The 25107-nt window shown below is 36.9% G+C and overlaps 1 protein-coding gene across 1 annotated transcript; it reads left to right on the top strand.

The window, feature by feature from the left end:
* The first annotated feature begins 1019 nt into the window (after window positions 1-1019).
* On the top strand, window positions 1020-25093 carry TRPV3 (transient receptor potential cation channel subfamily V member 3). The gene is made up of 18 exons (XM_054008402.1): window positions 1020-1141; window positions 1757-1879; window positions 5591-5695; window positions 7452-7538; window positions 10422-10579; window positions 11281-11457; window positions 11675-11815; window positions 12951-13231; window positions 14641-14817; window positions 15698-15856; window positions 17081-17182; window positions 17880-17953; window positions 19466-19631; window positions 20515-20581; window positions 21023-21294; window positions 22961-23073; window positions 23775-23845; window positions 24962-25093. The coding sequence occupies exons 1-18, from the start codon at window positions 1020-1022 to the stop codon at window positions 25054-25056; spliced, it is 2490 nt and encodes an 829-aa protein (XP_053864377.1). The 3' UTR covers window positions 25057-25093.
* Window positions 25094-25107: the final 14 nt, after the last annotated feature.

A 25107-nucleotide genomic window follows, 5' to 3' on the forward strand; every position in this document is an offset into this window, starting at 1 on the left:
ATGGACAATGGCCTATTTTCCCTCTCATCTAAGTTCTCTGAGCTCTAAGTTCTATTCCTACGCACCTTTAGTACCGTAGAGGATAGTATGTTTATATAACAGAAATATTGAGCGAGTAATGCTGCTATTTCTATTTATGAATTATTTCTATGCAGGTATGATTTGTATTTATGATACTTATCCAAGTGTTGTTTTTTTTTTAGTTGCATTTGTTTGACTACATAGTCTTCCTGTAAACATATATAACACAAACAGAATATACAATAATATTTTATTTCTGTTTGAGTGTTTTAAACCCAGACTACTGAGCATTTCTGAGTTCTTTTACACTCCAACTAAAGACAAAAGAAACAGCAAAAAGAGTTAATTCACAAGTGTTAGCATTTGCAACTTATCTATTCCCTATACATGCTGAATGATATTTCCACACACAAATGCATATTTACCACATTGATTCTTCACCCATCTATTCATGCATGCCACATGTTCACCTTGTTTATCACTCCAGCCATCTTTTGTTTTCATGCATTCTCTACAATCTCATTTTGTTATTCCCATATTACAGGAATCACAACACTGAAGGAATGCACTCCCAAGAATGTAAAATCCACCTGTACTCCTATCTAGTCAGGGAGAGTTGAGGCCAAAAGTTGGGTAGAAGAGATCTTCTTTAGGTTCACCAGAACCATGGAAATCTGAGATGAAAAATAACTATTATTTGTAGCTCATCTTGTCCATCTTCTGCCAGTCAATTTCCCCTACAGTATATTCTTCTTGAGTACCGAGGGTGCTTTCACCATTTTCCTGGAGAAACGACTCTATCACATCATTTAACTTTCTATTTCAATTTATAATAAAAGTATATCTTAAAAGATGCTACAATTAACTTCTTCATTTGAAATTATCCTTAGTGATTATAAGTGGTAACCTAGAATATTACAATGACGACAAATAGTAATTACTTATTATGAAATTAATGTTCTGAATGTTGATGGGCAGATGCAAGCACCAAAGTCCTTATGCTTCATGTGGTGATGACCATTATTCATGTATTACAGGGTCATAACTTTTCTTCTTCTTCTTCTCTCTGTACTAGTTTTATGGGAGTGGCACCAGAACTCAGGAGTCCCTGGAAGTCCAGGTAAAAGGCTTAATTTTTCATTGAGCTCTGTCCCTGGTGTTAGTATTGTCTACTCAGACCTTGCTTCTGCTGATCCAACACATTGCAGAATTTCTGCTTTCATCTAACTTCAGCATCTTTAGTATCTGGCACCAACCTTCTTATATTTGGACCTAACGGATTTAATATTGCTTGACTACTGGAACATATTTGTTTTCTAAAGTTATCTAGGTTAAAGTATAAATAGACTATTACATCAATAGCAGGCTGCAAACCCCTCAGTATTGCTTATAAAAGTTACTCTGTTCCTTCTGATACTTGAAATAATATCTATTGCCATATAAATGGATGGGATCCCTTCAATTAGGAACTGAGAATATACCTGAATCTGAACTTTTCCTGGACTTGTGGTGTCATGTCATCCTTGATGCTGCTCATGTTGAAACCTATTTTAATCAAAGATACCCCAAATTTGAAATCTCAATCCCCAATATATTAAATAGTACATCTTTTGCAAAGGAAGAACCTTGACAAATATTAAGATTTGTGTTTGACTATTTCTACTCCTTATGCACACAATCTGATCATGTGATGTGTTCAAATGAAATTAAATAACTATGAATCTATCTATTACAGAAACATGATTAAAGATAACAAAGAGAATATTCCACTCATGGGCAAGAGAACAAATACATCAGGTCCTCCCATTACAAACCACCAGGAGAAAAAGCCATCTGAAAACACTCCCACAAGGAGAAGGTAGAACACAATACCTTCACAAGACCAGCCTTAGACAATTTATTAGAAATGGCAGATTGGTGCTATTTGTAAATCCTTTTATTATCTTTATACAACAGATACTAAGATTGAAATAATTGCTAACAGCACACATGTAATGTATGAATGAGAGAGTTGTGATGAACGTAGTGTATGTTGAAAAAGGAACTGATGTACTTATGATATTAATAACAATAAGCATTCATATAGCTCTATAAATGTATACAGTGCTTTAGGAAATGTGGACAAAGACATAGTGCTTGCTCTGAAGAGCTTACAGTCTCAGGCTCCCTATCTGGGAAGCTCATGCCTCATGTCAATGAGGCCCACTCTCTGCAGGCACTGGGGTCAGCCCACATGTATGAGCTTGCAGGATCGGGGCCTCACAAAGATCAACAGTTCAAATATGGGAAGGTTTAGAGATCGTTTCTAATGAGATCATTTAGGGAAAAGCTGGGTTTTAAGGAAGCATTTAAAGAAGAGAGCAGTGTTGGGAGAAAAGAAATGAGAGGTTCTCTCAAGTATAGGGACATACGGATTGATACAAGAAGGTATGAAGTCAAAAGCGGAAGGAGACAGGGAGTGGTAAGGGATGTAGCATATGGTGTGAGAAATACCCAGAAAAACCTTCATACATGGAGATTTTCAGTAAAATGTTCAATTCACTCTATTTTTCATGCTTAATAACCCATATCACCCATGTTTATTTTTATGCATATTTTATACCAGTTAATTAATATTCTGATTAAATATTTTGTCGATTATGAATGGAGAAATACAAGTGATTGTATTCATCCTTGATGTAATGCCACCAAAGTCACTGAAGTTACTGCAAGATAGGGATGAATTTGGCTTGTAAACTTTGACCCTACAACTGTTTCCTTTTATTTTGTTGACTGTACAACATAAAATATAGCCCAATCAGAAAGGCCTTAGGCCCCAAGAGAATTTAATATTGCTTTAGCATCCATGATAATTTTGTTAATCATCTGAGTGATCACCTTACGCAGAAGTGATGCAAGCAGCTGTCACAATCTGAAAACTCATGGGCTGGCCTGACTTCTCCCTCTGTCATTAAATCCAAATGGGGAAATAACACCAGTTGATTTTCTTTTTCCACCTCCCCTTCGTCTGGCATCATTGGCCTTCCAAAGTACAAGGGTAGTCCTACATAAACCTAAATTTGAATCAAAGTGTTTGTAGTGCAATGTGGGCAACAGGAAGGATGTCTGAATTGGTCACAATATATACACCTAATGTTTCAAATAGAAGCAAATTTGCAGAAGACTGGCAAGTTACAGCAAATATGTGTGGCCATTAATCATAAGTTACTTAAGTTCATTTACCAGATTCAGGCTTTTGGCATCTGTAGTTAATAACCTTAGGATGGGCAGGCTCTCCCATCTTACGTTAGAGCTAGGGTGTGGCACCAAACATTCCTGCTATATAAGAAAAAAGATCACATGAGTTTTAATTACAAACATTAACATACTCCGTTTAATTATATGTTTCTGTACTGGTATATGTCTAATGCTTTTAAACATTTCAGTCCTTGAGTATACCATCACTGGCAAGCTCAGAGGTGATTTCACTCTCACCTAAGCAACATGTCTCATTCTCTTATGCTTTATTTTGGCAACATATATTGTAAAAAGTACAATTTATTTCTACCTTCTTTGACTCAATGAGGCACATCATTAAATACAGAAAGATCTACATGTGGACTGGGAGGAGTGCTGCAATGATGTTTGAGTATGACTAGGTTGCTTTCATGGCTAATGTTTCCTGTGGCGTGGTTTGAATATGTAAGCACATAGGTATTTGTTGGCAGTTACTCATTTTTTTACTCATGGTATGTCCCAGAGATGCCATTTCCCCCATAGAACAGAGAAAAGGCTTCAGGCCTGCACGTTATACCAACCTCCAAGATATGTGTGACCTAATTCATTACAGCCTTGTGGCTCATTTGTGCCAGGTATATTGACGTAAAGGAGCTGTGAAGACAGCAGATCCTGCCCTGGGGAATTCCCCTAACACAGGGCAGTTCTCTCCTGGTGTTGAGCTAACATAGCTAACATAGTCAGCCCCTGAAGGAGCTCCCAGTCCTCCCACCCAATGCAGGGGCTGTGTCATGGACAGCGCCAGAGTGCCATGTGAGTTGGACATTCCTTTCTGCCCTCAAGGTTCATTGAGGCCATACACAGTTGGTTGCCAGTCAGGGCAGTCCCAAGACATCCCAGGACAGGAGGCGCAGAAGAGTGGCATAAAGCCACCTTTCTTCCACCCTTTGTCAGCCGCTGTGCCAAGGTCAGATTTCAATGGAGTTATGGTGATTTACACCAGCTGAGAATCTGATCCATGGTGTGTAAGTAATGGCAAAATAGGGCCCTGTTTCCGTCTAGGTACTCCTGTGCTATGAACAACACTTATCCTCAATATAACTTGAGATTCACATTCCTGTTAAATATAATGGGTATTTTAATCTTTGTGTTGTGGGAATACGCTCACATGCACATACAAAATGTTAAAAGGTCATTTAAGTTTAAAATACCACATGCAGTGTATTAACACTTTCCTCCTTCAAAAATGGAAACTATGTTAACCAGGGATGATATTACATCACACTATTTTTGACATACATCCACTGGTTGCTAAGCAACAGCATTCTGTAAATTGACACTAGGGTGCTTGCTTCAACTGCATCTGAATATTTTGCGAGGGGAATTAGAAAAAAGGAGAAATAATTAGTACCCTACTGAGTATGTCACGTATTATGTGAACCAGAATATTTTTCAAGGTGACTCTCAAAGCATTTTAGAAATGTAGAAAAACAATTTACAAACTATAACCCATATAGAAGTCATTTCGCCCACCAATTAAATTCAGCCATCATAGGTAAAATGTGACAGCTGTTTGAATGGCACCTAGCAACACCAACCATTTGCTTCTCCCTACCAACTCTCCATGGTTTTAAAAAGCTGGTCATCAGAGTTCCTCATGAACCCTTATGCTATGTTGTTCAGCATTTCGTTTATCTTTTCCATTCCTCTGTCTATAAACTGCAATGCACTAGCTAAACATAGTTAAAGCTCATACTCTGAGGTAGCACATTTCAGTCCTAGATGGTGGAAAGGCCTTGTGTTATTTAATATGTGATCTCTCAACCTTTCTGGTTCATTAAGTGTTCATCAGTGTCAGTGGGTTGAGGCGAGATTCCTACCCAGTTCTTCTTGGATGGAATGATGATGGCGACAATGCAAAGGCTGCAGTGAACAGATTAGAGTGTGCATGTGTGTGCATTTTATGTGTGTGTATTCTTTGGAGTTACAGTAACGTTTTGTGGAGTTCACGAAACCCAGATACAAAGTTGTCTCTAGGTTGCAGTGGTGCCACTGATAATGTCTGGATTTGGTGCCCTGTCTCCCAAAGACATCTCAGAATCTTTTGCCTTGTCTGCCAACACAAAGGATTAAAAATGTTTGGTTGGCAACATGTGTAGGGGTAGGGATCTTCCATTACCAAAAAAGGGTAAACACTATTTCAGCACCTCATCAGATGTGATGCCACACAGCATATCACCTGTACCTAAAGCTGGTCCTAGCTGGGCATGTGCACAGTTTGTTTGTGTTATGTTTATGTTACATTTTGACTTGCTTTTCCACTAATAAACTTTCAACACAATGTATTCAACAGTTCACAGTTTTTCTTTGAAATTGAAGGCTTTGAAAGTAATTCATCTCCAAGACAGACATCTCCTCCTGTATTTTCAAAACCCATGGATTCAAATATTCGCCCATGGTATGTATAATATATGGTATATTCATTAACCACATTGCAAATATGTGCAAACATACAACTGCTCGAAAGTTCTGCATAGACGACAAGGCTAAAATGTCAAAAGTGGCCTCTCATTTTGGTTGCCTCAAGGGCAAAATTCCTATTGACTTCAGTGGGACAGCATTTTCCTTGCAGTGACTGCCTTAATCCTGAATTTTCACACTTCTGTCATTGATTTTAAAAGGGCCACAGCTAAATAGTTTAGGTCCAAACTTTGACCAGTCTTAAAATTGATATAGTCCCCTGAAGTCTGAATGATTTTTTTCTTTTTAGCACCTTTTTTCTAATTAAGAGGGGAAAAACCCCACTGTTTACTGGGTTGTGTCGGACCTATGGTAACTCGAGACTTGCTGCAGAACCAGCAGAGGGAGCACAAGTAAACAAAAATCCCTATTAGATCGTTTCTGCCATCATCTGTATTGGTGATAGCCAAAAATGTTTCAAACAAAAGAGAGACATGACTGTTTGTGCCCAGGAAATTGAAAAAAAGCCATTTATGACACATATATAAGAAAAATGAGTGCAGAAAAGACTATTTTCAAGATTTTCAGTGGTTATTTGTATTAGATGTTAATGGGACAAATTTAAAATTATGAAAAGGGAGGTTGGATGACAAAATATAAATCAAATCAAAGCCAGGTTAATAAAGACCAATTGTTTTTTTTTCCAATGACTATTTGGTTGTTTATATGGAATTAGTTGATGAGCTCGTTTTAGTTCCCAGAGGACTGGAGCCCAAATCACCAACAAAATAAATAAATAAATAAAAATCATCATAATTATATTCCTTGTTTTTTTCAGCAGAGAGATTAGACTGAATTGGAATAGAATCCGAAACACCATCTTTATTTTAAGGGTGGTCCCTCTAGGTTAGGTCAGAGGAACATTTGTACGGTAGTGTGGGAAGCCTCACACTATTGTCTATGTATCCATTTTGTAGATAAATAGCAGATTTCAGTCTTCTGAGTTTTTAGGTTGGGATGTTCCATCAGCATTCAATTTGTTACAAAAGCAAGTTAAAAAGAAACCCAGCCTATGAAAAAGTAATTGCCAGTGGTCCTTTAAGTCAGACCCAACACTGAGAAAATCTGGAAAGGATGTACAGTATTTACTAAATATAAACTCCATTGCAGCCATTGTTTTATTGTGCAAACACATATTTAGCCCCTGGTCTTGAACTGCTTATAGGCAAAGCTTCCACCAAAGTCAGCAATAAGGACTGAATGAGCGACCGCCACAGAATACTGCATAGTAAATCTTTATGTATTTCAGTTTGTGTGTGTGTGTGCGCGTGCACCCTCCTCACAGTAGCCATTTCAATATTTGTCTTGTGGAAGATGTCAAATTAATAATGAACACATTGGAAAAAAGAAGAGTCTAAACTTTACAATGTAGCATCAAGAGTGATGTGATTAAAAACAGTGTGAAAATGAAAAATACAATAGTAGAAGCCTGAGTGAAATAACATGGAAAAACACAAAGAAGGGTTTCAAATATGAAACTCGTTAACATGATAAAATCCTGAATGTCTTTTCATTTGTGGCCTATATTTTAAAACACACCGTGAGTTAAATGATGGTATTAAAAAACACATTGTCAAATTAAATTAATTTCAGCTCTTTTGTTGATATTGCCTCCCATTATCGAATGAGTCTTAGCGCAATTTGCCAAGATGTCCTCCTACTTAAGCACTCAACCTTTTCTGTATTTTCTACAGTGCATCTGGAAATGGGGAAGATATGGATTCCCCACAATCTCTTCAGGATGATATTACTGAGTATGCCACAAACGTAGACAGTTATTGGTAAGTGGAGACATAATGTATTTCTGTAGTGCGTTTTCTATGGATTAAGTGTATGACAGAGTGGATTTACTGATTTTTCCTTGTCGTGGTTTAAAAATGAGCCCATAAGACTTCAGGGGATATTGATTTATACTTTTGAGCTTTATCACCAATAAATAAATTCTTTAGAAAGTGTATATCATGCATCCTCATATTAAATATCTGAGATCAGAGAAAGCCAGAGCCTATAAAATTGCTGATTCCTAGTTCACTGAAGAAATGCCACACACACTGAGCAATGAGCAAGTCCAGTGCTCAAATACCACTACTATTTGTTGGTAACTGAACGCTTTTCATTTTAGAGTCCTTTTCTTAAAAGCAAACTACTTTAAGATGTCATCTACATAGAAAACTATTAATTTGGGAGGAAGCTATTGATGTGGACACAAGCAGCAAAATAAGGATAGACACAGACATGGATTTAAGCAGCAGGCCACAACTTATATTAAACTTTTAACACGAGGGAGGGATACTACCTGCCCATACCCTTACTCTCCTATATCAGTCATTTAATTGGTCCCAGTTGGCCAATGGGAGAAAAAATTCCTTCCTGACCCCCTAAACAGGTGATTGGCTAGCCCCATAGCATCTGTCAGGCTGGATTCCCAGTCCTAGTTCAGGTGGGTAGGGTGGGGTGCTGGAATGGAGCTGAAAGAGGCTTCACATGGCCCTTGCACTGGGCTAACTCCTGGGAGCTGGGGAATGCTGTCCAATCAGCACCCCTCTCCCCCAGCTGGCCAATGGGTGCCAGACACTCCCATGAGAGGCGCTACCTATTGTCCCTTGGCAAGTGCCTCCCTTCCTTGCTACTGGGACTGTCCCCCTTTCATCATCAGCCCCATCAATTTCCCCCACCCAGTTGATGCAGGTGAGTGGCATTTGCCCTTCAGTTCAGCCATCCTAAGAGACCGAGGGGGGGGGAGAGAGAGAGAGAGATGTATGGGAGGATGGAACAACCACAACATAATATTATTTAACTTCTAAAGAATAACTACGTATAAATTCTGAGCTGATTTTGGAAAACCTCATTTGGTAGGGATAGGCTTAGTTAGCAGTGGAACAGGAAACCTCCAAGAATACCCCAGAGTGCTGAAAGAAGAGCATGTTGGTGATTCAGTAAGTGGCACTTATCCTCCAGAGTGGTGTTAGGAACCTTTGTGCTGTTGGATGTGCTGTCTAAACCTGAAACCCTAACTTTGGTCACTAAAGTTCCCATGTTGCTTTTTGCAGAATATAAATACACCTCTACCTCGCTATAATGCTGTCCTTGGGAGCCAAAACATCTTACCGCGTTATAGGTGAAACCGCGTTATATTGAACTTGCTTTGATCCACCAGAGTGCGCAGCCCCACGCCTCCCCCCCCCCCCCCCCCCGGAGCACTGCTTTACTGCGTTATAGCCGAATTTGTGTTATATCGGGTAGTGTTATATTGAGTTAGAGGTGTATTAGCCACAGAGTTGGCCAAATTCTAATTTGGTTAACTAATGTATCCTGCTTACTTAAATTCCCACTGCACTTGCAAATGGATATGGCATTCCTTACTACTTCCTGTCCTAAACTGTTGTATAGTATTGTTGCGCGCTGTTAAACAGCTGCCACGTTCCACCCCACAGGCAGCTGCATTTCAGTGGTGGGTGAAGTGATTCCTGTACATATAGTTTGTAAAGAGCTTTGGGATCCTTCGGGATGAAAGACACTATATAAATGTAAGTTATTATTATTTTAAAATAGACTTTGTGCACTAGATATTGAAAGAAATCCTATGAGTTTCCTCTCACTTTAATTACTAGGTACAAGATTAATCAGTAAAAGCAGGACTTCAGGGATTTTATATACTGAATTTGGTACTATATTCTTGGAGATTGCTTGGACAATCTTGGAACAGTGTTCAGATAAATCCAATATTCTGTGACAGAAATTTGTCATAATCTGCAAAATAGAAGGACCCACCAAGTGATTCATCCAGATCTCAGCCACATTGGAGTGCATACTGGTGGAAACAGTTCATGGTCTGAGATATGCTCATTCAGGATGGTAGAACTGAACACAGATGAAATTAGCATGAATAGAGTCACAATGCTAGCGGAAATGTCTTTTCTCATTGATATAGAATATCATCAAACCATATCAGTTTTGTAATAAAATGTTCAGCAAATATTCTGAAAACTGATGAAATTTCCTTCCACCATCTCAACAGCAGAGCAAGTACTTTGTGAGCAGTGAAGATGAGTGCAAGTGGAGTTGTGGTGTAGGGAGGACTCCGAATTCACTTATTACTGTGGTGGTTGTTGGAGAAGGGCCAGGGAAGAGGCTATTGGATCTGCACTTACATGAATCCAGTAGCCCAATACCCCTGCATAGGGGCTGCAAAGAGGCAACAGCCCCTATATTCTACCTTCTCGGCTGGATCAACAGTTGTGGAAAAGAGTGCACCACTGCCCTGTAGTCTCCCCTTTGTTGTAGGATTTGAATTCCACTCTTTGTCCCTTCTGAGTGCTCCCCAGAAAGCCAAATTACTTCAGCTTTGAGTGCGAAGGGCTGAATTTTATTCTCATTACACGAGAATAACAACAAAAAAAATCACTTGTAAAAGATTAAGCATATCCTTCATTAAGTTAAAATTTGCTTTATTAGCCATTTCTCACCAAATAAATTATTTGTAACTATTTTTGGAGGAACACACAAACATTCTTTTGTAATGATGACTTGTTAACCTGTGGTACGTAATTACATTTATTTTTCTAAATAAAAAAGAAATTATGGAAATGAAATTAAACACATTGATATTAGCTAAATTTAACCAAGAATTATGATGTTTTGGTTGTTTGTTTTTGTTAATTCAGTACAAACATGTTACAAGGAGATCACCAGAACAATGCCCGAAAAAAGCTGAAGAAGTATATGTTTAGGGCAGTATCTGAGGGGAATATAGAAGAATTACAATGTCTGCTTATGGAAGTGAAGGAAAGGTCAAATGCATGTAGAAACATGACTGTGCAAGGTAAGCTGCATAGAGTATCCACAGTCCCTCATTTTGTACAATATATGTGGTAGATAATTGAGTAATGGTTTTATACATGAGCAACTAAGCTCTGCATCCCAAGCTGGTGTTTGGTGAATATCATGGTTAGCATTAATATAGTAGTCAGGTCAGGTCCCCGATAAGCCACCTACTGGCAAACAATTGAAGCAACCTTGAAGGTGATTTCTGAGGGCACAGCACACCAGCATGAATATTTGTACCTTTTCAGGGTGGATATGACTGAATGCTGCAAAAAGAAGCTAATTGAATATAGCCAGCTTCTTTTCCCCCTTCTTGCTGAACTGAAATGCATGTGATCTTGAGGAATGAACACAGAGCTGGGAGTTAGGAACTTCTGCTTTCTCAACCCAGCTCAGCCAGTAAGAGTTCTGACTGAATAAGGACTAAGGACTTCAGGGTTTGTTATATTTTGGCAGAATTGTAGTATGCCAATAATGTATATATCCATCTAGTGGGATATTTGTTCATGAATACATATGTCCTTTCACTAAGTATGTATGGAATATAAAGTTAAATTAATAGCGTGAATAGATGTAGAGTAGTTTGGGGAATAGTCTATATGCATATGTTTCCCAATAACATGAGGTTGGAATTCGTCCTATTCCCCTTAAGATATAGTAAAACCACCTGTAATTCAATCATAAAATTCACTTTTGTAGATTATCTGATGAAAAAATTAACAGATTCAGATACTGGTAAAACCTGTCTGATGAAAGCCCTTTTGAACATCAACCAGAACACAAATGAAATAGTGAAAATACTGCTCTCCTTTGGAGAAGAAAATAATTTTTTGGAAAGGCTTATCAACGCAAAGTACACAGAAGAAGCATACAAAGGTATTTCCATTCAGTAGCCATTTAGAGTGTATTTTTGCATGTATTTTAATGCCACAACATATATTTTATATTGAAACATTCTAAAGACAATTAAAATGATTGTTTATTACTATTAATTATTATTGCTATTTGTTATGCATCATCACTGAGCTCAGCACTGTACAAGATACAAAAACTGGACTTTATACTCTAAAGATTCGTGTCTATGTTGTTGCAGGCCAGACAGCTCTAAATATTGCTATTGAAAGAAGACAATACGATATTGCTCAGACCCTCATAGAAAAAGGAGCAGATGTCAATGCCCATTCACAGGGTGTGTTCTTTAACCCCAAACACAAGCATGAGGGATTTTATTTCGGTAAGTGAAATGTGATCTCCATGGAAAAATTGGGTTGGGATGGTAGAACAATGAAACGATCAGGCAATAGGGGTGGTTCAGGAGTGCAGAAGATAGGTCTTTCAAACTCGCACAAGATATAAAAATGGCCATGGGCTTTATCATTTTCAGAACTAAATGTAGAACTCATTTCATAACCTTTGCTCTACCTCAATAAGTTTCTTGTACCCAAAACACCCAGTTTCTTTCACCCACACACAAACAAAACAAATTACCAATTAATCAAGTTATTTCTTCTACAGGTTCAGAAGGAAAAAAAGCAAGATTGACATTATTACTCATAAGATGCTCAGATTCCACAGTGATGCACACAACATAAGCAGATAGGTCGGTAATAACCCAAACTACATCTATTGTACATACAAAACTAGACCAAAAAAAGCCCACTGAAGTCAATGGGAGTTCTTTCCCATTTCAATTGCCACACTAACTAAGAAACCCCACCTAACTGGAAAACAAACAAACCAACAATCCAAACTCACAGGGACACCTCAGTTCCAGCAAAACTGCAATTCAGAATACTAAAGGACTAATTACTCTTCATACTTCCTGAATGAATACTTGCATGAGAGAAGAGAGAATTTGATGAATTACTTACACAAAGTACAGCTAGTGGCTAAACAGAGTGCAGGCTAAAATATTCTTCTCCATAAATCTATACATATCACATAAAGACAAGAAAGTGTGTATATTTATCTTGTTTAATTGGGCATTTAGTGTAAGTGCTGAAATAACATATCAAATATTGGGAAATGTAACATGCAGTAGCAGTTGTATTACAAATTGCAACATAGTAAATAGAAAGCAATTTTCCACAGTACAGTAAATTACAAATATTCAGAAATAGTTTAAAGGTAATTGTTTGTAAAGACTGAAATTGTCAATAAAGTGTATTATTGTGTAATTGTAGCTTTTCCTCAAATAACAATTTCATGTAAATTAAGTTTGTTTCTAAAACAATGTAATGTAATCAACCTTATCCTTAATTTGTAAACCTGTTTTAATCTCATCAAAATGTCAAAATAATCATTCGAATACATTTCTGATACTCATAATATTTGAAAATGAATAGTTATTGTGCATTGTATTTTCTTAGGTGAAACTCCACTGGCATTAGCTGCATGTACTAATCAACCAGATATAGTTCAACTGCTGATGGACAATAGGAGGACTGATATTACCTCACAAGATTCCCGAGGAAACAATATACTGCATGCATTAGTCACTGTAGCAGAGGATTTTAAAACACAAAATGACTTTGTAATCAGAATGTATGATATGATTCTATTGAAAAGTAAGAGCAGAACTTTAGAGACAATGAAGAATAAAGATGGTTTAACTCCATTGCAACTAGCTGCAAAAAGTGGAAAATTAGAGGTAAGGCTCTATTGTAATAGCCTACAAAAGAAATGAAATAGAGAGACAGAGTCTAGGTTGCCTACATGTACTTAAACCATAGGTGCACAAATCTGCACTCCACCATGGTGGTTATCTTGTACTGTAAATTAGTGGTAGTTGGTTGAGTAAGATTATTTACTGTAAACCACTGCTCCATTATTTCTGTTGTTTCAGCCTGACAGATTCTCACAGGTTTTCCTCAATGCCATTACTACAAAATATAAATACTATTTAAAAATTCAATATTACACACCCTTGATAATTGCATATCTTCCTAAGAGGATAATTATCCAACAGGAGTACAAGCTCATTTGGACCTACTGAAGCATACACGGTGAGAAACAGGTGTTGAAGCCATGGACCCAATCTTAGAGTAGCAGAATTGTGGGATTCCCCCTTGAGCAATGTGGAGTGGAGACCCAGAGACTATCACTAAGAGGGGTACACTCCTAGAGACTGTGAAAGAGTGGAAGGCGTAGCATACCTTATAATATCATGACACTTCCATTAATAGAAATACTTTAATGATATATAAACTAAAAATCAGTTTTGTTTGAATTTAAACTTTTCCCTGCAGTATTTGCAACTCAAGCACTGGAGTTCTGCACTAGCACATGATAACCTGAAACTAAACAGTCTGTTTGCATGGTCTGAGCTGAAATAAAAAAATTAAACAAATAACATAGCATAAATGGTGAACAGTAATTTTTAAAAATTCTTTTGGTTTTAATACTATCAAGGGCTGTTGATAGCACACATTAATATTTTTGAATTACATGATATTCTCTCTTACACAGGTGCAACTCTAAGGAAATAAATTGAATTAGTCTGACTTATAACAAAAAGTAGAATTTGGATCTCTGAAAGCAAAAGCTTGGAGTACCTGGTTAATGATTAACAAGGGATAAATTAGAAAGTCACCAGTTAAAGAAAAGTTATACCAAAGTATGCAGTGGAATGCTTTCATTAGAAAAAACTGCAGATCTAATAGAAAATTCAAGGCAATTAAAGAAAACTGTATTTATTTCCAGGGCCGCCCAGAGGATTCAGGGGGCCTGGGGCAAAGCAATTTGGGGGCCCCTTCCATAAAAAAAAGTTGCAATACTATAGAATACTATATTCTTGTGGGGGCCCCTACGGGGCCCGGGGCCTGGGGCAAATTGCCCCACTTGCCTCCCCCTCTGGGCGGCCCCGTTTATTTCCCAGGGATGGGTCATCTGTAATGCCTCCCCTCAATTACCCAAAGGTTAATTGAATTACAAAATACATTTAATTGTGCCATTTTGGCAAATGTCTTAGTAAAAAAGTACATTTCTGGTAACTGCACACACTCTTTCTTCCATTTAGAAGACTTAATTTACTTACATGTGATTCTATTAATGTTTTAGATTCTGAAATACATTCTCAGTAGAGAAATAAAAGACAAGCCAAACAGAAGCCTTTCCAGAAAATTCACAGATTGGGCTTATGGTCCTGTTCAGTCTTCCCTTTATGACCTGACAGAACTAGATACGACTGCAGACAACTCATTACTGGAGATTATTGTTTATAACACAAATATTGGTGTAAGTTGCCTGTCATTAAAGTCAATATATTTTCCAGCAATACATTCACTTATTTTTTTAAGCTATAAATTATCTGGAGAACTTGAAAAACAAATAAAAATATAACTTTTAGGTCTCGGTCTTTCAGCAGAAGCCACTAGCATGAACCCTTGTGCTCATGCAATGTCCCATTAGGAATGCACCTGGGTCCAGATCCCAAAGAAGGACTGGGGAAATAGTTTGGCCTGAATTTGGGGCATTAGTGTGTTGTATAGTAGTTTAAGTTTTCTTCTTGGGACATCTAAAATGGTCTTAGACTAATGGTTCAACACACCGCATTTTATCTCTAAGATAACCAATTTATATCATATATATCCTTTATTTAAAAGAAAATATTATTGGGAGGCAAGGATACTATAATAAACAGTAAACTGTCAGTTTACTATACACATAGGTGTTTTATGCATTGAAGCAGTGCATAATTAAGAAATTTTCACTATTTAAAAGCAGAATTTGGCATGTTGCTAAAATTCAAATTATTGACGTGGCAATTCCTAAAAAATAAACATACTTTGTTAGGAGACTGGTACAGAAGTTAACACTTGGATTTTAACACAATCACATTTTCCACAGAACAAGATAAAATTTGGCAGATAATTATCTCGGGCAGATCTTCATGGTGTGAACTGGTGTAGCTCCACTGGATTCAGTAGAACTATACCCATTGACACCAGCTGAGGAGCTGTTGCACGGGTCCCTGAGCAAAGTGGTATTTCTAGACTGACAAGAAGAGACCATAAAATGAAATGTTTAAAATATGTAGTTGATATTTTTTTATTTGTCCTACCTCCAGTTTTCTCACAAGTCACAAATTTGGCTTTCTCTTTGTTTTTTTCTACAGAACCGTCATGAAATGTTGACTTTGGAGCCCCTGCATTCACTACTGCGAATGAAATGGAAAAAGTTTGCAAGGCACATGTTCTTTATGTCATGTTGTTTTTATTTCATCTACAACATAATATTAACATTGGTTTCCTACTATAGACCCCGAAGAGATGAGGTATGTGCAGCAACTAAAAATCTCATAGAATTTTGTGTTCAAAATGCAGTAACATTCCCTAACTCAGATTTAACATGTTTGGTGAATCAAAAATAGAACTGGAGATTCTAGGATGAAATCATTGCTCCATTTAAGTGAATGAGAGTTGTGGATTGCCACGGGCACACAGGGGTGAAAGAAAATGCAGGCCTGTTATTTACCAGGCTGCACGTGGCAATAGACTATATTGGTAAGGGATGCAAGGAGAGTATGGGTCACGATGCAAACTGCAGACACACACACACACACACACAAATTAATCAATTTAAAGTTTTATTGGGGATAATTACCAGGGGTAAGGGAGCAGCATTTGATTAGCTAATAGAGTTAATGAAACTTAAAATGACTAAAATATCTACTAACAATATTTATAAACAAAGATGCAGCATTTAGTAATAACTGATACTTACAAATACAAACCAACGCATAACGACCGGCAAACGAAGAAACTCTGTTTGAAACACGTGAGCTGAGAGAGAGGCTTCGAGGTGATCAGGCTCGGTTATGGGTGTACACAGGATACACAGGATTCGTTTTTCTTTCTCCTCTCCCTGCCTGCACATGGCAGGCAGGCCCAGAAAGTACCAACTATGACATCATAGAAGTGTCATAGGGGACGGGGCCCAAAACCTTTTTGTGTTCGTTTCTGATTGGCACAAGCAAAGTTTACACCAAGGAGGGGAGCAGGTGCCTCAAAGTCTGGCTTCGCCCCCAAAAGGTGAGGAAATGCATATTGTTTTAGAATGTGTGCAACACTGAATGACAAAAGAAGAGGCCAGGGCAATACCGGTATGGGCAAGTTTTACAGGATGCAGACAGGAACTCATCTCAACAAGAGTTTTACTATTGACTTCAGTAGGGCCAGAATTTCCCTCCATGAGTTTATCTCTTGAAGAGGGAGCAGAACAATAAGGAGATGCATAACAGTGTGTGGACCTGGCTGTGGTTTTAAAAGTTATATTTTTAATGATTGAGAAAGAATAAGTATATATTTTAAATAATCTCACTTCATTTTGAGGTTGATCCTGCAAGTCCTCAATAGAGAGCACTTAATTGAATTCAATGGAATTTCTGCACATAGAGGGCTATAAGGACTGGGTCCTTTGTCTGGGACTTTTTACTTTATTGTGCCTTCAGATAACTAGCATTAAACTCTCACTATTCTTTTCTAACCCTCTTTTCCAGGCTCCTCCCTACCCATTAGCTTTGACACGTAACATGGGATGGTTGCAGTTGCTGGTACAAGTGCTTATTATGATAGCGGCAATATTTTTAGCCATAAAAGAGGTGACACACTTTCATAATTAATATAAAATAATTGTATGCATAAAGATCTTTTGTGGATTTGTAAAGACTGTGACAATTTTGATCATTTTATAAGTTATATGTTTTATAACTTATATGTTTCATAATGTCTTGCATTGTACAATTACTAGGCTAATTGCTAATCGTGCATAAATGTGTTAATCATTCTTGATGGTCCAAATATATACTAATATAACTGTAAGATATTATATGAAATTGATGTGAGGCCTTCCTTTTTGAAAGACTGGGAACAAAATGGGATTTGAAATATGGTGATCATACTAAATTCTTACTCAGCAACATACTTAAGCAATGTACTTTAAAGTCATGAAGTAAATAGGATTGCTCGTGTACTTAAAGTACTGTGTTAAGTACATTATTGAATAAGGATCTATATCAGAAAGGACAAGCACATCTGACGTACTTCCCAGTAAGAAATTTAAATTTATTTATTAGTAACATCTGTTAGTAAAGTTAACCGTTAAACTATTTTAAGTACAGCAGAAAATCAGGACACATTAAAAAAAATCCGATAAAGCATTTTTGAGGCACAAACAATATAGAAAGAATGAAATTCTAGATGCTGTAGCTGTTTTTAGTAGACTAATTGGTTTTGAATTTTTATTCACCTTTTAATTTTTACTATTTTTAATCTGTTTATATATATCTGTCTACACAGAGTGTAGCCATCTTTCTACTAAGACCCTCAGATCTTCAGTCAATTCTGTCAGATGCATGGTTCCACTTTGCATTGTAAGTCTGGCATATAAATTGTTGTTTCTGAACTAACATGCGCTCTGTCAGTTACATTTCCGTGGTTCACAGAAAATGAATTCTTTTAACCGTTATTCACTTGTTATTTTAGACTGTCAGTTGTCAGAGGTAAGAACATAATTTTATATGCAGTTTTACTGTAAGACACCAGGTATATCTCTGGCATTCACTGACCAGTAACACTATTGTGGATTGGTACATACAAACTATTTTTATCTTTGTAAGCACTGCAAAATAGAGAATTGTATTTTGTTTATAAAGAAACAAGCCAGTTAGCCAGATTTTGATTACCCATTCCATCTTCTGTGTTGCTCTGTTAACAAAAAAATGGCATAACCAGCTGTTAGGGATGCCCCCAGTGTACAGGAATCCCAAAGTGGCTTAGAGCCAGCATAGCTGGCCCTATACTGCCCCCTCCTGTTCCTGGCATAGGAGATAAGACTGGGGAAAGAGGATATAGTCAAAGTGATGCTGCGTTTCTGTGATCCCTGACTCTGGAATGATCATTTGGGGGACATGGCACAAGGCGTAATTTAGAACAGTCCTAAAGTTGCTCTAAATTACGCTGGGGGCTAGCCTGGCCCCAGGACTGAGGAAAATAAAAAGTGATATAGAGCTACCTTTATAGTTTTCCCTAGCTGCAACAAGCACAGTTTGGACACAGGGTGGAAAGTTTTAGAGTAGCAGCCGTGTTAGTCTGTATCTGCAAAAAGAAGAACAGGAGTACTTGTGGCACCTTAGAGACTAACAAATTTATTAGAGCATAAGCTTTCGTGGACTACAGCCCACTTCTTTGGATGCATATAGAATGGAACATATATTGAGGAGATATATATACACACATACAGAGAGCATAAACACGTGGGAGTTGTCTTACCAACTCTGAGAGGCCAATTAATTAAGAGAAAAAAAACTTTTGAAGTGATAATCAAGCTAGCCCAGTACAGACAGTTTGATAAGAAGTGTGAGAATACTTACAAGGGGAGATAGATTCAATGTTTGTAATGGCTCAGCCATTCCCAGTCCTTATTCAAACCGGAGTTGATTGTGTCTAGTTTGCATATCAATTCTAGCTCAGCAGTCTCTCGTTGGAGTCTGTTTTTGAAGTTTTTCTGTTGTAATATAGCCACCCGCAGGTCTGTCACTGAATGACCAGACAGGTTAAAGTGTTCTCCCACTGGTTTTTGAGTATTTTGATTCCTGATGTCAGATTTGTGTCCATTAATTCTTTTGCGTAGAGTGGAAAGTGAAATTGGAAGTGAAACTTGAAATAAGGAAATCAAGTATCAGAGGGGTAGCCGTGTTAGTCTGGATCTGTAAAAAGCACCAGAGAGTCCTTTGGCACCTTTAAGACTAACAGATGTATTGGAGCATAAGCTTTCTTGGGTGAATGCCCACTTCGTTGGATGCATGCATGCATTCTACTATATTTTGTACATTTCTGTGCTGTGTAAAAGAGTATTTACAATATTTGTTTTTTTTTTCCAACAGTTTTATACAAGCAGTGCTTGTGATCTTCTCTGTCTTCTTGTACTTGTTTTCCTACAAAGAACACCTGGTGTGTCTTGTCTTGGCTATGGCATTAGGATGGGCAAATATGCTGTACTTTACCAGGGGTTTCCAATCCATGGGAATTTATAGTGTCATGATCCAAAAGGCATGTATATAATTTTTAACTCTTGTTATGTTATCTATTTACTCTAGTTGCATTATCTAATTCATGTACATTCTGCAATTTAGATGTTGCTTATATTATAAGTAATCTACACTGAAATTTCCAGTTTCTTCTCTTTAAGATATGTTTTATTTCATTAGAATGTACTATGTAATTTAAAAAAATTAATAGTAGTAACTAGCTAATTTGTTCAAATTATGCAACATTTATTTTTAAATCTCTAAATTGTATGGTATTTTTCAGCTAATGGAGTTATGATATTTAATTGAATCAGACAGTGTAATGCAGGGGTCAGCAACCTTTCATAAGTGGTGTGCCGAGTCTTCATTTATTCACTCTGATTTAAGGTTTCACGTCCCAGTAATACATTTTAACATTTTTAGAAGTCTCTTTCTATAAGTCTATAATATATAACTAAACTATTGTTGTATGTAAAGTAAATAAGGCTTTTAAAATGTTTAAGAAGCTTCATTTAAAATTAAATTAAAATGCAGAGCCTCCCAGACCGGTGGCCAGGACCCAGGCAGTGTGAGTGCCACTGAAAATCAGCTCGCGTGCCACCTTCAGCACACGTGCCATAGGTTGCCTACCCCTGGTGTAATGCTTACACTTTTCATAGAGTTACATTCACCCCTTGATTAATGTGTTTAACACACATTAATGCATAAGACAACAGGACAAATCATGGAGAATCAGGCCAACTAACTTTTCAAAATGTCCCACTTGCTAATGTGATCACTTTTAAAAATATAAGTAGATTTAACCACTCTCGTATCGATTGTATCACGTCTTCATCACTGCAAAACATGTAACTGTAAAGAGAACTTACTGAAATTGTATTAATCATAAACATTTTAACTTTTAGGTGATCTTACAGGATGTGATAAAATTTTTAGTTGTATACATCGTGTTTTTGCTGGGATTTGGCGTAGGTAAGTATAATTTATTGACTATTACTGGAGAAAAGCATTGATATTTTGTGTGAGTAAAAGTTTTTAGCACTATTATGAATAAGAACAACATTGTGACGGTCAGAACATTACTTCTTTCAAGCTGATGTCAAGTGCTAGTTGTGGTTATTAAAAAATCCATAACAATTTTTGTAAGAGTGTTTAAATCTAGTGTTCTGGCTAAATACCTATAAATATAATTACATTTTGTCTAGCTAAACTGCCCATGAGTTTCAACTGTATATGGTATTCTTAACTTCCTTTGTGAAACTGTCATTTTCTGTTGCTGCGTGTTGCCGGACAGCTGCTGCATTTGTGTCTCTCTGTAGTTCATATTGCACTTTACTATTCTTTGGTTAAAAGATGTTATACAAATGTAAAATATTATAACTAAAATGGATTTTTCATTTGCTTCTTATTTAGCTCTTGCTGCATTGATTGAGACGTGCCCCAATGACAGTAAATGTCATTCACACAGCAGTTTGGGTGCCGTTCTGATGGAGCTTTTTAAACTTACCATAGGACTGGGAGATCTGGAGATCCAACAGAATTCAAAATATCCTGTGCTGTTTCTTCTTCTTCTCATAACTTACGTATTGTTGACTTTTGTTCTCCTTCTGAACATGCTGATTGCATTAATGGGAGAAACAGTGGAAAATATTTCTAAAGAGAGTGAACACATTTGGAGACTCCAGGTTTGTTTGCAATATTAAACCATAGACCAGGGGTAATCAACTATTTTTTGTCAAGGTCCAAGTTTTTCTGTCAAGGTATAGTTAAGGTCCAGGCTCCAAAGAAAATAATACAATAATAATAATTATGATAATAATAAAAAAATATTTTCTGATCCATTCAAAAGTGTCTGAAGCTCTGGTCCACCTATTGACTACCCCTGCCATAGACCTTAATACTCTTTGGCTTGGTCAAGACCCAGACACTTTTACAAAGTTTCACTCTGAAATCAGAAAATATCAGCTCATGATGATGATATTTAAGATATTTGACAGGAACCTCACCAGCCACAGTTTTGTTCTTACTTATAGATGCTCTAAGCCAAATTCACTTCTGAGCTATACCAGTGTAAACTTGGAGTACCACCACTAAAGTCACATCACTTAGGGTACGTCCACACTACCCCCCGGATCAGCGGGTAGTGATCGATCCCCGAACGCACTCCCCGTCGACTCTGGAACTCCACCAGGGCGAGAGGCGGCAGCTGAGTCGACGGGAGAGCCGCGGCCATCGATCCCACGCTGTGAGGATGGGAGGTAAGTCGATCTAAAATACGTCGACTTCAGCTACCCTATTCTCGTAGCTGAAGTTGCGTATCTTAGATCGATCCCCGCCCCCATTCCCCCCCCCACCCCCGCAGTGTAGACCAGGCCTTAGAAACCACAGTGATAGATAGTATATGGACAAGTTGGACAAAAATCATTAGAGAACTCAACATTTACACTAGTGTAACTGTGTGAAGTATTTGATCTTGTAATTTGGCATAAGCATCTATAAACAAAAGTTTAATAATATTTTTATGGTTCAGATTTTAATGCCATACACTCTCATTCAACTCATGATTTTCACTCTTGATGTGCCAGCCATGTTAGGCTGAGAGAGTAATGAGAGACTCTCACATTGGTAGACCGGTAATGTCTCCTCTCACCTTTATTTTAGGACCTACAAAATATATAGATTTACTTTGATTTCATATATACTACATTAGCTTAAACTCTAATTCAGAGCCACCCATATAATTTTCAGAGTCCCAAGTTACCGAAAGGGAGAAAGACAGGACTTGAGTTGTTTCTCCCCCAGTCCCACTGTTGGGAGGGTTGAAAGGGTCTAGTAGTAAGTTGCTTCCTGTCTTTCTGGTCCTGGAGATAGAACCAACCTAAGAGTTGCAAAATTCATACTGCAGGGATGGGGGTGTGCATGTTCTTCAGTGCCCTATGTAGCCTGTCTGGATCCTACCTACATCACTCCCTGATAGGGAGGCGCTGCTGTGCCAGATAGTTGCATGAGGATTTTAAAATCTAGCACAGGTTCCAGACCAGGGGTTTCTGACTCCCATTTTGGTGTAGCTCCCTGAGCTGAGGGTAACTGGGGAAATTCTAGACTTCCTGCTTGTACCTACCAATGGTACGTGAACACCATTTGTACTCTGTATTAAATGATATTTACTACTGTTGGTGTCAGTGTTCACTATAAAATTTGTTGGTGGATGCACAATATATAATGATGGAACATACTCTGAAAATTAAAATAATTTTAAAACGTGAAATATGTAATACGAAGCAGAAAATATTAATTTTGAATGTGGTTAAGAACATTCCTATGCTATTACTAACTATTTATTATTACCAGAGAGCCAGGACCATTTTGGAATTTGAAAAAATGTTACCAAAATATCTGAAGAAAAAATTCCAGTTGGGAGAACTGTGTAAAGTGGCTGAAGATGACACTAGAGTATGTTTAAGGTAATACTACACTCAAGCACTGATTGATGAGTCTGCTCCGAATGCACCATCAGGGTTGTTTGTTCATAACAGCCACTGTCAAATATTTTTCATTTAAATCTATAAAATCATATTTCTGCTTCTTTTGTGGGGATTTTTGTAAGCAGAATCAAAATTGGTAACTGTGTGCAAAAATCCAGTTTGGGATATTCTACAGTGAACAGTTGCTAGTAAGAGATATATAGTTTTAAAAATACAATATTCATCTTTTTGTAGGCAAAAAGGGGAATTTCCTCATGTACATACTTGATTTTAATACATGCTTACTAAATCTCTATTTGCTGTGAATGTTAATTTGTTGTGATCTCTTATAAATGTTCATTTAAAACTAATTATATTTACAATGGATGATTCTTTAACATGATTAACATACTGCAAAATAGTACCAGAATATTTTATTACACATATTCACATCTGAAATGTTCCAAATGTATGCTTGCAATGAATGAAAATATGAAGTAGCTCATTTTTTAGCAAACAGTCTCAGCTAAATACAATGCCTAATGCTGCAAAATACATAGATACTTTCCATACTGGTAAAATGTGTGTTGATGATGTACCATGACAATTCCAAGAAATAATTAAGAAACAAAAGAGGAAGTGTAGCTATGAAACTGGAGATAATTCATGCTAATAACACAATTTATATTCAATATAAACAGGATTAATGAAGTGAAATGGACTGAATGGAAAACACATGTTTCATTTATTAATGAAGATCCAGGGCCAACAGGTACTGTGAACTTAAAAATATCTTTAGATTAATATACTAGTGTATTAAAGCTTTTTTTGTTCTTTTTAGGGGTTAAATATATATTTGACATCTTTAAACTTGAATGTTGCTAAAATCTAAATTCTAACAATATTAAGATGAGAAATATATACCAGATAAATAAACATGAATTTAGTAAACAAGTTGTATTGACATCAATATTTTAGGCAGGTGAATTTCAAAGGAAAATAAAAAGTTCCACCAAGCCTGGTTCCCTGTTCCTCACAGATTTATGGAAAGCCTGCCTTCTTTCAAATTTAAGTTGACTTAAAAGCTATTAAGTAGGAAACTTAATATGCTCCCAATTCAGCTTTATAAATGGAAATTTAGACCCCGATCCTGCAATTTGTTTTGTGCAGGCTCCATGTGGGTTCAGGGATCCACCTGTTCACAACAAGTTGCAGGATTAAGGTCATAAATATGTAGGTATTCAAAGGTATTCAGGTGCCTAAAAATGTAGATAGGTACCTAGTAGGATTTACAAAAAAACCCTAATAAGTAAGTTAGGTTCCTTACTCCTGTTGAAATTAATTTAATTGTCTAAAATACCTTTGACAATCTTGCTCTAGGCGTCTTGCAAAGATTTGATTAGCAGGAGAAGTGTATGTTACAAAGGAAAAAACAGGCTATTTTAAATAACCTGCTATGTACTCTGCAGCCACTTTAAATACATTTTCATAGGAGGTTAGAACATTTTGCAACAGGTAAAGACCAACAGCAAATGCAGTATGCCAGATTAGCTGGAAATTTTAGTATGGAAATTCCTAGATTCGGTACTATTGGCTAACCTTCTAGCCAATTGGCCCCAGTCTTTGCTATGTGAGTACATGAAGGTTAGAAATATATATAATTACTCGGTGGGGAAAAATTCTCAATAATAGCCAAAGGGACAGGAATAAAACAGTTTCATACAAGTTATGGTACTAATCTACAATTTATTGATTAAATAAATGCATGTGTTTTTAACATATAAAATATTCCATTTTAAAAAGTAAAAAGAATATATGCAAAATTAAATTGCAAAAATAATGTAAATACAAAGTTTTTAAAATATGATTATTTTATGTTATTTTGTAGGTTACAACAGAATTCAAGATACGTCAAGAAGTAATAGCAAAAACACCCTGGATACATTTGATGAAATGGACTATTTGCTAGAAACCACTGTTTAGTTACATGGTACTTGATATTTGTTTGTTTAAGAAGGTTAAGAAAATGAACAG

This window comes from Malaclemys terrapin, chromosome 18, assembly GCF_027887155.1.
Source record: "Malaclemys terrapin pileata isolate rMalTer1 chromosome 18, rMalTer1.hap1, whole genome shotgun sequence".
Classification (NCBI taxonomy): domain Eukaryota; kingdom Metazoa; phylum Chordata; order Testudines; family Emydidae; genus Malaclemys; species Malaclemys terrapin.